This window comes from Leucoraja erinacea, chromosome 37 (genome assembly GCF_028641065.1).
Source record: "Leucoraja erinacea ecotype New England chromosome 37, Leri_hhj_1, whole genome shotgun sequence".
NCBI classification, from domain to species: Eukaryota; Metazoa; Chordata; class Chondrichthyes; order Rajiformes; family Rajidae; genus Leucoraja; species Leucoraja erinaceus.
The window spans coordinates 1,077,525-1,091,326 of record NC_073413.1 but is presented as its reverse complement, the minus strand read 5'-3'; the positions used below and the strand labels follow the sequence as shown (position 1 = coordinate 1,091,326).

Genomic DNA, 13,802 nt, shown 5'->3' with positions numbered 1-13,802 from the left:
GCGAATGGCATGTTGGCCTTCATAACAAGAGGAGTTGAGTATAGGAGCAAAGAGTTCCTTCTGCGGTTGTACGGGGCCCTGGGGAGACCACACCTGGAGTATTGTGTGCAGTTTTGGTCTCCAAATTTGAGGAAGGACATTCTTGCTAGTGGATGCCAATTCTCTGGATGCTTTCAAGAGAGTTAGATAGAGCTCTTAAAGATAGCGGAGACAATGGATATGGTGAGAAGGCAGGAACGGGGTACTGACTGTGGATGATCAGCCATGATCGTATTGAATGGCCGTGCTGGGTCGAATGGCCTATTCCTGCACCTATTGTCTAAAAGTTGAGTTAAGGAGAGGTCGTCAGGATGGAGTTCATGCAGGAAGGCTCTGTCTGACTGATGGTTAAATGTTTGAGTTGGTGACAAAGAATTGATAAGGGCAGCATGTTCCATGGAGACTATGGTTTTCAGTGAGGTTTTTGGCAAGGTCCCACATGGCAGGCTGGTCAAAAGGTAAAAGGTGAATGGTACATTGGAACCAAAATTAGATTTGTGGTAAAAAGCAAAGGTTAATGTGTGGGAAGGAACTGCAGGTGCTGGTTTACACCGAAGATAAACACAAAATGCTGGAGTAACTCAGCAGGTCAGACAGAATCTCTGGAGAAAAGAAACTGGTGACGTTTTGGGTCGAGGCCCTTCTTCAGACTGAGAGTCGGGGGAAAGGGAAATGAGAGATATAGACGGTGATGTAGAGAGATATAGAACAAATGAATGAAAGATATGCAAAAAAGTAACAATGATAAAAGAAACAGGCCGTTGTTAGCTGTTTGTTGGGTGAGAAAGTCTACAGACAATGAAACTCATCAAGACGACTTTGAAGCTGATACAACTTGGGTGGGGGAGGGATGGAGAGAGAGGATGCAAGGTTTACTTGAAGTTATAGAAATCAATATTCATACTGCTGGATTTTAAGCTGTCCAAGCAAAATATGAGATGTTGTTCCTCCAATTTGCATTTGGCCTCACTCTGACTATAGAGGAGGCCCAGGACAGAAAGGTTAAGTGTGGGAATGCGAAGGGGAATTAAAGTGTTTGGCAACCGGGAGATCGGGTAGGTCCAGGCAGACTGAGCGCAGTGAGCGGACTGAGGCGACTGCATACCTTGAATGTTGCTTGCTTCAGTGCAATCTTTCTGCCTCTGCAGGTGTTGGCCTCTTGATGTCACCCACAGGTACCTGGTCTCGTGCCGAAAAGCCGGACGCGCTGGAAAGCACTCAGGTGAGTCCCTGACCCCCCTATCCTCGTGCACTCTCACTCTTCCTCCTGGAGCCCTCCGCCTCCGCAGGTCAAGGCTGCCCGTGAGCAGTCCGGGTGTCAGGGGTTATGGGGAGAAGGCAGGAGAATGGGGTTAGGAGGGAGAGATAGATCAGCCATGATTGAATGGCGGAGTAGATGGGCTGAATGGCCTATTCCTGCTCCTATCACTTATGACCTTATTACCCTGGAGCTGCCCTGGCTGCAGGGTCCCTTGCAGTCCATTCACCCCTTTCCCACATTCTGGTACAACCACCAGCGACCCAGTAACTTGCACAATCACAGGAGGTCCTCAACACAATCATGTCCAACCCTGGGACTCCAGGATAGTCATGGTTTTGTAGTCATGCAACATGTTGTTAGTTGGCCTTGCCAAGCAAGTTGGAAAACTGGGCTCATTTGGCCCACAGTCCTCTCAACCCTTTGTCAATATTTCTGTCCAAATGTCTTTTCAGAGTGTCAGAAACCAGTGAGTCCCTGCTGTATCTTGGCATTCACTGAAACTCTTCCACAGCAGTAGGAGCTTAAAATGCATATTTAAAATTCCATGTGTGGGTTTTAGTGGATTGGAAGTTGTTCTTCATCCTGTCGTTCAGAATAGGCTGTCCTCCCTGCCGATACACTTCAATACACCATCCCTCTTGCCAATCACAATACCGAATACATTTGGCCGACCCTCCCTCCTTGTCTATTGTGCATGGGCTTCAATCATCCATCCCTCCCGGCTTCTCACTGTACCTTTGCCTGGTTGCCCATTCACTTACACTGGAGGCCTGTCCTCCTGATGCAGCTGATGCTTGCAGTGCAGGAAATGGTGAATTGAATTGCCGCAAATAGGACTTGCTATGTTTAGGAATACAGCATGGTAACAGGAGCTTCGGTCCACCAAGTCCACGCTAACCATCGATCACCCATTCACACTAGCTCCGTGTTATCCCACTTTCTCATCCTCACACCAAGGAGCAATTTATAGAGGACAAACGACCTATAAACCCACCCATCTTTAGGATTAGTTTAGAGATACTGCGTAGAAACAGACACTTGGGCCCACCGAGGTCTGTGCCGACCAGCGATCGCCGTACACTAGCACTAGTCTACACACTAGGCCAACTTACAATCTATACTGAGGCCAATTAACCTACAAACCTGTGCGTCTTTGGAATGTGGGAGGAAACCGGAGCACATTAGACAATAGGTGCAGGAGTAGGCCATTTGGCCCTTCGAGCATTCAATGTGATCATTGCTGATCATCCCCAATCAGTACCCCGTTCCTGCCTTCTCCCCATATCCCCTGACTCCGCTATTTTTAAAAGCCGTATCTAGCTCTCTCTTGAAAGCTAGGGACCTGGGGAATACCCACGTGGTCACGGGGAGAACGTACAAACTCCATACAGACAGCACCCGTAGTCAGGATCGAACCCAGGTCTCTGGCGCTGTAGGAAGCTGAACCTTATAGACGTATATAAAATGATGAGAGCCACCGTGTCACCCCTCGGATGTGGGAGGAAACCGCAGCACCTTGAGGAAACTCCCGTGGTCATAGGGAGAATGTACGCAAGAGAGCACCCGGGGTCTGGGTCAAACCTAGATCTCTGGCACTGCGAGGTAACTTGGTCAGCTTCAATGTTGGGCTGAAGGGCCTGTCTCCGTGTTGTATGATTCTGCTGACCTGAGCCCTATGCTTCCAGATCAGCAACAAGGACCCAGACTGCAGTCGTCCACGCTCCCAACACCACTGAACCGACCACTGTGCACAACTGCACAGACTTGCGAAACATTAAATGCTGGACTAACTCAGCAGGTCAGGCAGATTCACTGGAGAAAAGGAATAGGTGACATTTCTGGAAGTTCTCGACCCGAAACGTCATCTATTCGTTCTCCCTGGAGATGCTACTTGACCCACTGAGTTACTCCAGTTTTTGTGTCTATCTTCTGTTTAAACTAACATCTGCAGTTCCCTCCTATGCATTCTGACAGCTTGCTAGCTGGTTTCTCGACACTAGCCGTGTTGTGCAGCTTTGAGCTCCCCACCCGTGTGTGTGGTTTGCACACCCTTCATTAGCTGCCCGCTTCTGTGTGGCCAGCTCACCTCCCTTGTGAGAAAAGTCCCTGTGGGCCAACTCATACTTATTTAGATCCAAAGCATTCTCGGGGTAATCTTTGTCATTTGACGGTTACCGCACATGGTATGGATGTCTGCTCCGGTCAGTAGATGTGGAAACAAGGGCGGCACTGTGGCATAGCGGTTGAGTTACTGCCTTACAGCGCTTGGAGCACCGGAGACCCGGGTTCAATCCTGATTACGGGTTCTGTCTGTATGAAGTTTGTACTTTCTCTCTGTGACTACAAGGGTTTTCTCTGAGATCTTCGGTTTCCTCCCACGCTCCCAGATGTGGGGTCATTTTCCCACACAAGCCATTGGTGACTGGGCAATCTGAACCCAAGCACTAAGTTGAAAGCGGCCGAATGTGTGCATCCCTCGGGACAGCCCCCACACTCCCATGGCCACTCTCCGCGGGCTGCGGGTTGGGTGGAGCGGAGGTTTGGGACAATGTTCATGCCTTCACAGTGATGTGATGGACGCGGGGGTCTGGACCAATCGCTGACAAGTCTTGCCGCCCGGCAACGTCATGTCCGTTATTGGACGTTTCTGTTTGGTAGTCGGTCCTTTGGCCTATAGGCGACACCGCCTTTCGGATAGGTGGCATTTCGACAGAGCAGCCATTCGGTAAGTTTGCTTTTAGGCGACGCAGCTTTTTGGTTCGTTGGCTTTTAGGCGTCCCAATCTTTTGGTTGGTTTGCATTTAGGCGTCCCATCCTTTCGTTTAGTAGGTGTTTCGTCTTCGGACTCTTTCGGTTTATTGGCGTTTTGGCCTCGTTTTCATTCAGTTCTTTGGCTTCGACTTCTTTGCTTTGGCTTCTTGTCTGTCGGCACCACATCCGGGTACCGTGTGGGATAGTGTTAGTGCATGGGGATTGCTGGTCGGTGCGGACATGGTGGGCCAAAGGGCCCGTTTCCTTGCTGTATCACTAGAATAAAATGCACACAATCCCCAGGCAGAAAGTGCAGTGAGACTTGCAGCTCTCTCTCTGTCTCTGATTTGACCTTCCTAAGTGTTGTTGCTGGAACGACTTCAACCCGAGCACCGGGCTGATCAAAGCTTTCCCATGGCCAGTGGGGGAATGTGGGTGGGAGGACACACAATCCATATCCCGCCATTCCCTGCATCTCCATATACCTCTCAAATACCTCTATCGTATCTGCCTCCACTGCGTCTCCTGGCAGAGCGTGTTCCACCTGGTATTAAAAAATCTATCACCTTTTATACTTTATCTCTCTCATCGTAAGCTGTACCTTCTGGTCCTTGACATTTCCACCCTGGGGAGAAAGTAGTTGAGGGGAAAATAGAGGAGAGATGTGAGATAAGTGGAGGAGAAGGGGTGGGCTGCTGGGTGGGTTGGGGGCAGAGTGAATGGGGTGGAGAGTTGGGGGTTGAGATGGGGTTGCAGGATGGAGAGTTTGCCTGTGTTGGCTGCAGTTGGCCTGCATTAGGTTGGAGGTGTCCCTCCTCCATGCTGTGGAACCTGGCCTTGACAATAAATGTGTGGTGCACGGTCTCATTGAAGGGCGGCGATGGCTATATTCTGGGTCAGGTTGATATGGACTTTAGTTTAGAGATACAGCGCGGGAACAAGCCTTTTGGCCCACCAGGTCCACACCGACCAGTGATCCCCGCACACTAACACCATCCCACACACACTAGGGACAATTTTACATTAATACTAAGCCAATTAATCTACAAGCCAGTACATCATTGGAGTGTGGGAGGAAAATGAAGATCTCGGAGAAAACCCATGGAGGTCACGGGGAGAACGTACAAATTTCGTACAGGCAGCACCTATAGTCGGGGTCAAGCATGGGTCTCTGGTGCTGTAAGGCAGCAACTCTACCACTGTGCCACCATACTGCCCAAGCTGACCGTCTTGCTCTGTTCCTAGGCTGGCCTGCAGGTGCGAGTGCACAGAATGGAGAAGGAGCTGGAGCTGCTGACCGCTGACTTCCGGGCTTGGCGGGACCTGGGCGGTGAGCCGTCTGAAACCATACGCCTCCCTCCCCCGCTGACACCAGCCCACATCGAGCAGCTGGGCAAGGTAACCCTTCAGAGGCTGGAGGAGCTTCAGAAAATGCTGCCCTTCGAGTCACTGGAGAGGGTGCAGGTGAGTGTCAAATGCTGGCAGCTTGGCCTCTTCCCCCACCCCTGCCTGACAGTGATGTGTAGAGTCTGTCCATAGGGGGGTGAGCAGAGCCTTGATTGATGCAGAAGGAAATCCATCTGTTGCTTAACCTGCCTGGTAGTCATTGAGAGAGATGGGAAACAGGATATTTGACCCACTGAGTCCATGCTGACCATCGATCACCCATTTGCACTAATCAAATCCATTTGTTATCTGGCAACTGAATAAGTTTACCACAACTAGAGAGTAGTCCTGAACTACTATATACCTCATTGGTAACCCTCGGACTATCTTTAATTGGACTTTACTATCTTTACCTTGCACTAAATGTTTTTCTCTTATGTATCTATACACTGTAAATACCCCGATTCTAATACTGTAAATACCCTGATATGTGAAAAGAAAGAGATTAGTTAGATATGTGAAAAGAAAAAAGAGATTAGTTAAAACAAATGTAGGTCCCTTGCAGTCAGAAACAGGTGAGTTGATCATGAGGAACAAGGATATGGTGGACCAATTGAATAACTACTTTGGTTCCGTCTTCACTAAGGAAGACATAAATAATCTGCCGGAGATAGCAGGGGACCGCGGGTCAAAGGAGTTGGAGGAATTGAGTGAAATCCAGGTTAGTCGGGAAGTGGTGTTGGGTAAATTGAATGAATTAAAGGCCGATAAATCCCCAGGGCCAGAAAGGCTGCATCCCAGAGTACTTAAGGAAGTAGCTCCAGAAATAGTGGATGCATTAGTAATAATCTTTCAAAACTCTTTAGATTCTGGAGTAGTTCCTGAGGATTGGCGGGTAGCAAACGTAACCCCACTTTTTAAGAAGGGAGGGAAAGAGAAAACGGGGAATTACAGACCAGTTAGTCTAACATCGGTAGTGGGGAAACTGCTAGAGTCAGTTATTAAAGATTGGATAGCAGCACATTTGGAAAGTGGTGAAATCATTGGACAAAGTCAGCATGGATTTACGAAAGGTAAATCATGTCTGACGAATCTTATAGAATTTTTCGAGGATGTAACTAGTAGCGTGGATAGGGGAGAACCAGTGGATGTGGTGTATCTGGACTTCCAGAAGGCTTTCGACAAGGTCCCACATAAGAGATTAGTATACAAACTTAAAGTACATGGCATTGGGGGTTCAGTATTGATGTGGATAGAGAACTGGCTGGCAAACAGGACGCAAAGAATAGGAGTAAACGGGTCCTTTTCACAATGGCGGGCAGTGACTAGTGGGGTACCGCAAGGCTCAGTGCTGGGACCCCAGCTATTTACAATATATATTAATGATCTGGATGAGGGAATTGAAGGCAATATCTCCAAGTTTGCGGATGACACTAAGCTGGGGGGCAGTGTTAGCTGTGAGGAGGATGCTAGGAGACTGCAAGGTGACTTGGATAGGCTAGGTGAGTGGGCAAATGTTTGGCAGATGCAGTATAATGTGGATAAATGTGAGGTTATCCATTTTGGTGGCAAAAACAGGAAAGCAGACTATTATCTAAATGGTGGCCGATTAGGAAAAGGGGAGATGCAGCGAGACCTGGGTGGCATGGTACACTAGTCATTGAAAGTAGGCATGCAGGTGCAGCAGGCAGTGAAGAAAGCGAATGGTATGTTAGCTTTCATAGCAAAAGGATTTGAGTATAGGAGCAGGGAGGTTCTACTGCAGTTGTACAGGGTCTTGGTGAGACCACACCTGGAGTATTGCGTACAGTTTTGGTCTCCAAATCTGAGGAAGGACATTATTGCCATAGAGGGAGTGCAGAGAAGGTTCACCAGACTGATTCCTGGGATGTCAGGACTGTCTTATGAAGAAAGACTGGATAGACTTAATAATAATAATAATAATAAATTTTATTTTTGGGTGCCTTTCAGACATCTCAAGGACACCTCACAGAGATTAACAGGAATAAAAAACATATAATCAGAATAAAATAAATAATAAAGACCACAGAAACACAAATTAAAAACAGAATTCAGTCCAAAAACAAAAAAATCAAAAACACAATGTGAAGAGAGCAGCGGCAGCTAAAGCGCGCTAGCGTCCACTCTCTTCACGGCAGCCATCTTGGACAAAGACTAACAGGATTACGTACAGACAAAAAATCATCCCCCCACAATGGATACCACTGTGGGGGAAGGCACAATGTCCAGTCCCCAACCCGAAGTTCACCCAAAGTCAGGCCTATTGAGGCCACCGCAGTTGCCTCTACGGAGGCCCGATGTTCCTGGCCGTTCTCACCGGGTGGTGTTGCCCCGGCGTTGGGAGAGTCCTACTCAGTGGCTGGGCCACCTGGAACGGCCGCTTCCTGACTGGGGACCGCGGCTTCCGAAGCCGACAAGGCCGCACCGGTTTGGAGCTCCCAGGTTCCCGATGTTGAAATCGGCGCCGCCCGCTCCGCAGCAGACCCAGACTTGGTTTATACTCTCTAGAATTTAGGAGATTGAGAGGGGATCTTATAGCAACTCACAAAATTCTTAAGGGGCTGGACAGGCTAGATGCAGGAAGATTGTTCCCGATGTTGGGGAAATCCAGGACAAGGGGTCACAACTTAAGGATAAGGGGGAAATCCTTTAAAACCGAGATGAGAAAAACTTTTTTCACACAGAGAGTGGTGAATCTCTGGAACTCTCTGCCACAGAGGGTAGTTGAGGCCAGTTCATTGGCTATATTTAAGAGGGAGTTAGATGTGGCCCTTGTGGCTAAGGGGATCAGAGGATATGGAGAGAAGGCAGGTACGGGATACTGAGTTGGATGATCAGCCATGATCATATTGAATGGCGGTGCAGGCTTGAAGGGCCGAATGGCCTACTCCTGCACCTAATTTCTATGTATTGTCTTTCTGCTGACTGGATAGCATGCCACAGAAGCTTTTCACTGTACAGGTGACAATAAACTAAACTGAACTGAACTTTGTTCTTTCCATATTGTCTTCAACCTCCCCCCCCCCCCCGATTCTCCCCTTGCCGACATGGAAGAGGCAATTTACCGCAGCCTACGAACCTGCACACATTTGGTCATCTCTCTCTGCAAAGGCACTGGCTCTGTGTTGGACATAGGTGGGGACGGTGCGTTCCCCTGGTGAGACTGTAACGCTGTGTGTGTTTGCTTCCAGGCTGACATCGCCACCATCCAGCAGATGCATGAGGAGCGGACGGAGCCGGCGCTGCGGGCAGTTGATTACAATAACAAGGTGGGTGCGGGGAGAGGGATCTGGTGCTGGAGAAGGGGTACAGAGGGCACAGGGAGTCATGGTTCATAAGTGATACGAGCTGAATTAGGCCATTCGGCCCATCAAGTCTACTCCGCCATTCAATCATGGCTGATCTATCTTACCCTCTTAACCCCATTCCCCTGCTTTCTCCCCATAACCCGACATCAATACTAATCAATTATCTATCTCTTCCTTAAAAAATCCGCAGCCTACGGTGGCAGTAAATTCCAGATTCACCACCCTCTGATTAAAGAAATTCTTCCTCATCTCCTTTTCAAAGGAATGTCCTTTTATTCAGAGGCTAAGGCCTCTGGTCCTAGTATGGCAAGCTTTCCTTCACATTCTGCCTGAAATGGCTGCTTTTAGTCTTTTTTTTGTTTTGTTTTAGAGATACAGTGTGGAAAGTCTGCGCCGACCAGCAATCCACACACTACCACTAACCTGCACGCACTAGGGACAATTTACAATTTTACTAAGCTATTTAGCCGACAAAACTATACGTCTTTGGAGTGTGGGTGGAAGCCAGAACACCTGGAGAAAATTCACGGGGAGAACGTACAAACTCCGTACAGATCGAACCTGGGCCTTTGGTGCTGTGAGGCAGCAACTCTACCGCTGCACCACCGTGCTCCCACTCAGCTGCTCTACCTCTCAGTCAGACCATATATCTCGGCATCATTTAACGCCATACTCTCAATTCCGTGATATTAAGACCAGTCACCTCGGTGTTGAACTGGTCTCAAGGACTGGTCTCCGTAGCCACTTGGGCAGAGAATTCCCTGCATTTCCCATCCTCTGGGTGTTAAGCTGCTACAGTTCAGTGAAGTTTGCTTTACATTGAATGGTGGATTCTGCGGGCAATTGATGGGAATTTGTGAGAAACTAGTTTCAAGGAAAATTTGTGAAGGACTGGGATTTTCTGAGAGCTGGCATTGATTTGATGGCCTGTCATAAGGAAATATGAAGTATGGAAAAGTGACTTTTCTGCATTACATATTTGTAAATTTGATGTGTATGTTGTGAAATAAGTAGCTGCAAGTACAATTAAAGCCTCCAAACTTGAAAATAAACTTTTTAATTTCTATTCCTAGATGCTGTTGCAGAAGGTGAAGGAAATGGAATCTGCTGTGGAAAGGTACAGCTGTGCTGTGGCAGTTTCTAGACTGCACCAACTGCTCACGATAGAGATAAATAATTCATTTAAGGGCCTGTCCCACTTGCCGATTTTTTCGGCGATTGCCAGCGTCATATCAGTGTCGCCAAAACATTTTGAACATTTCGAAATCCGGTGGCGACAAACAAAATGTTGTGACATTTGAAAAAACACCGCGCGTCATACGTCATCACGCTACAGATTTTTCGGTGACCTGACACGTCCGCCAATGATGCCGGCAGTCGCTGAAAAACTCGCCAAGTGGGACAGGCCCTTTAGGTGTTGATGTTGTAGGCCACATTATCTGCAGATGCATCAAGATGCCCCTGGGGTGTGGCACGGCAGCAGGTTTGCCTGTGGCTGAGCTGTGAGCAGTATAACGCTGATGCTGTGTGTTCCGGCCAGGAGTGGAGTAGCAGCAGACCCTTGGGGGGGCCGAGTGAAACGGATCAACGTCGTTTTTAGTTTAGAGGTACAGCGTCCTTCAGCCCACAGAGTCCGTGCAGTCCAACGATCACCCTTACACCGGTAGTCAGGATTGAACCCTGACTCTGGTGCTGTAAGCCCGTAGGTTTAATGCTGCACCACCATGCCGCCTCTGCTCCTGCGCTCTGCTGGCTTGCTTTGTCCGGGCCACAGCCAGACATAAAAACAGTATTTTTCCAAGAGCAGTAGCTCTACTCAACAGCCAAAAGTCTGTAGCCTCGTTTTAACTGGTGCTTTATTTCCACATGTTTAAATGGTTTATTTTTAATTGTCCACTGTATATCATGTTTTTGCAAGCAAAGCACCAAGGCAAGTTCCTTGTATGTATACATACTTGGCTAATAACATTTTATTTATTATTATTATAGGTTGACAGATGAACAGAAGCAGCTACTGACTGCACTGGCGCTGCTGGAGGAGCAGCTCAGCCAGACACGGCTGGAGCTGCAGGCTGCACATGCGGCACAGAAGGACATGGACTCTAGCATGCAAGCTCTGGAAAGCAGAGTTAAAAGTATGACTGATGTAAGTTTACCAAAATAGCTTTTTATTTAACTGTAAAAGGCCAAAACTTAGCACTTCTTCTGCCTTGAAGATGATCAGAGATTGAGATGAAGAGGAAAGTGTGGAAAGTATCTTGCCCTCTTCCCTCCCCTTCTTTAACACTCAACTACCACTCACCCCCTCCCTCTCTACTGCGTTCTTCCCTTTCTCTCTGTCTCTCCTTTTCCCCCACTGCCCGACGTGGTCTCCTCTACATTGGAGAAACCAAACAGACGTTGGGTTTCTACTTTGTGGAGAACCTGTGTTTCCATGGGACACTCCTGAGCTTCATGTTATCTCAATCTGACTCGTGGATGTGGGAGTGACCGAACAGTCTGTGACTTCCTGTACTGTTGCAATGAGGCTCAAAGCAATCTTGAGGAATTTGATTGCTCTGTTAGTATCAGTTGCACATTTGTGATAATTGGGTTGGCTTGTTTTTTAAAATCTCAAAAGTGGAGGGCATGTCCATGCTGTCCAAATCTGAGGAAGGACATTATTGCCATAGAGGGAGTGCAGAGAAGGTTCACCAGACTGATTCCTGGGATGTCAGGACTGTCTTATGAAGAAAGACTGGATAAACTTGGTTTATACTCTCTAGAATTTAGGAGATTGAGAGGGGATCTTATAGAAACTTACAAAATTCTTGGGTTGGACAGGCTAGATGCAGGAAGATTGCACCCGATGTTGGGGAAGTCCAGGACAAGGGGTCACAGCTTAAGAATAAGGGGGAAGTCCTTTAAAACCAAGATGAGAAAAACTTTTTTCACACGGAGAGTGGTGAATCTCTGGAACTCTCTGCCACTGAGGGTAGTTGAGGCCAGTTCATTGGCTATATTTAAGAGGGAGTTAGATGTGGCCCTTGTGGCTAAGGGGATCAGAGGGTATGGAGAGAAGGCAGGTACGGGATATTGAGTTGGATGATCAGCCATCATCATATTAAATGGCAGTGCAGGCTTGAAGGGCCGAATGGCCTACTCCTGCACCTAATTTCTATGTTTCTATGACCTGCCAGACATGTCTTGTCTGAAAAGCATCTCCACCTGAAACATCACCCATTCCTTCTCTCCAGAGATGCAGCCTGTCCCGTTGTCTATCTTCGGTTTAAACCAGCATCTGCCGTTGCTTCCTAGACAAGTCTTCTTTGCATTTTGCAACAGCTACGATCTTTTGTCTATTTTTCTTATCACCTAACCGCTCCTATTCACTCCATGACCAGATAGCTTTGTGTGCAGCTTATCCCCATGGTCAACTGGTTTTACAGTATCAGAGTCATCCACCCACCTGTGCAGCTTTACAAGTTGCTTTTGTCTTCTCCCCCGTTCTGACAAAGGGTCTTTGACTTGAAACATGAATTCTGTTTATCTGGTTACAGACGCAGCCTGACCCGAGTGCTCCCAGCATTTTGTTTTTCAGATTTATTCCATCTGCAGTTTTCACCTATTTATTCTAACTTTTTTTTCCTATATGACTGCCACCTTTCAGTCCATGTTAGTACACTTCCTCCAATATCTTGTGCTCTATATTTTTTTTTGCAGCAGCCTCATATGTGGCAAATGCCTTTTGGAGATCTAAATACAGACTACATTTACAAGAGATAGACACAAAAAAACTGGAGTAACTCAGCGGGTCAGACAGCATCTCCGGAGAAAACAAATAGAAAATTCCTTTTCTCCAGAGATGCTATCTGAGCCGCTAAATTACTCCAGCTTATTGTGTCTATCTTTGGTTTAAACCAGCATTTGCAGTTCCTTCCTACTACATTTACAGGTTTCCCTTATCAACTCCCTATCACATCATGTCAAGTTTTGTCACACATGATTTTTATTAAACCATGTCGGCTACCAAATGATTAGTTATTTCCTTTTGCTGGATGAATTAGAATCATAGTGATACAGTGCGGAAACAGACCCTTCAGCCCAACTCAACCACAGCCGCCAACATGTCCCAGCTACACTAGTCCCACCTGCCTGTGTTTGGTCCATTTTCCTCCAAACCTGTCCTCTCCATGTACCTGTCAATTGACCTATAGTTCCCACCTTCTGTTTTAAGTGCTAGGAGGCCAGGTGAATCTCACTCACAGCCTCATTTACTGCTGGTCGAGGTGCCCAGTAAATGTGAGTTCTGCTTCCAACAGCCATTCAGGCAGTGAACCCTTGGCCCACTGTACTAATTGCATCAAACCCTTGTGCCAACTTTGTGTAGGAAAGATAGTTACCTTGTTTACTCTGAATGGACCAGTCAGAATATCATAACCTTATGTGTAGGATGGAACTGCAGATGCTGGTTCACACCACAGATAGACATCAGCAAGACAGGCAGCATCCCTGGGGAGAAGGAATGTATGACATTTCGGGTCGAGATGTCTGAAGAAGGGTCTCAATCCGGAAACATGATCCATTCCTTCTCTTTAGAGATGCTCCCTGTCCCGCTGAGTTACTCCAGCATTTTGCCTTTTTTTCTATAATATTATAACCACTCAACAATCTGCCTGCTGCAATTCCTGGCGACTCTCTCCTTGCAACCTTCTCTTCTCCAGTCCTGCCAATGTTGTAAACCTTTCTTATGCCCCATCAATGCTGTAGGGAGGCAACCAGAATCCACACAATGTTACAGGTACGGCTGCGCTAACATTTTCCAGTTCCAAGATGACTGTTCCACTACCTTCAAAGATCCATGAACAAGCTCTCCAAAGATAGACACAAAATGCTGGAGTAACTCAGCGGGACGGACATCTCTGGAGCATTAGATACTGCCTGGTCTGCTGAGTAACTCCAGCATTTTGTGCCTATCTTCAGTGTAAACCAACATCTTAATTTCCTTCCTATACAACAAGCTCTCCAAGATCTTTCTATTCCCCACCACGGTTCAG

At 47.5% G+C, this 13,802-nt stretch overlaps 1 protein-coding gene across 3 annotated transcripts in view; it reads left to right on the top strand.

Annotated features, from left to right (window-relative positions):
• LOC129713736 (SUN domain-containing protein 2-like) overlaps window positions 1-13,802 on the top strand; it is a 67,561-nt gene that overhangs the window by 33,269 nt on the left and 20,490 nt on the right. For all 3 annotated transcript variants that reach the window (XM_055662999.1, XM_055663000.1, XM_055662998.1), the window contains 5 exons: window positions 1,188-1,261; window positions 5,297-5,515; window positions 8,650-8,727; window positions 9,840-9,883; window positions 10,756-10,912. In XM_055662999.1, coding sequence (XP_055518974.1) covers window positions 1,188-1,261; window positions 5,297-5,515; window positions 8,650-8,727; window positions 9,840-9,883; window positions 10,756-10,912 — 572 coding nt within the window. The remainder of the gene's footprint in view (window positions 1-1,187; window positions 1,262-5,296; window positions 5,516-8,649; window positions 8,728-9,839; window positions 9,884-10,755; window positions 10,913-13,802) is intronic.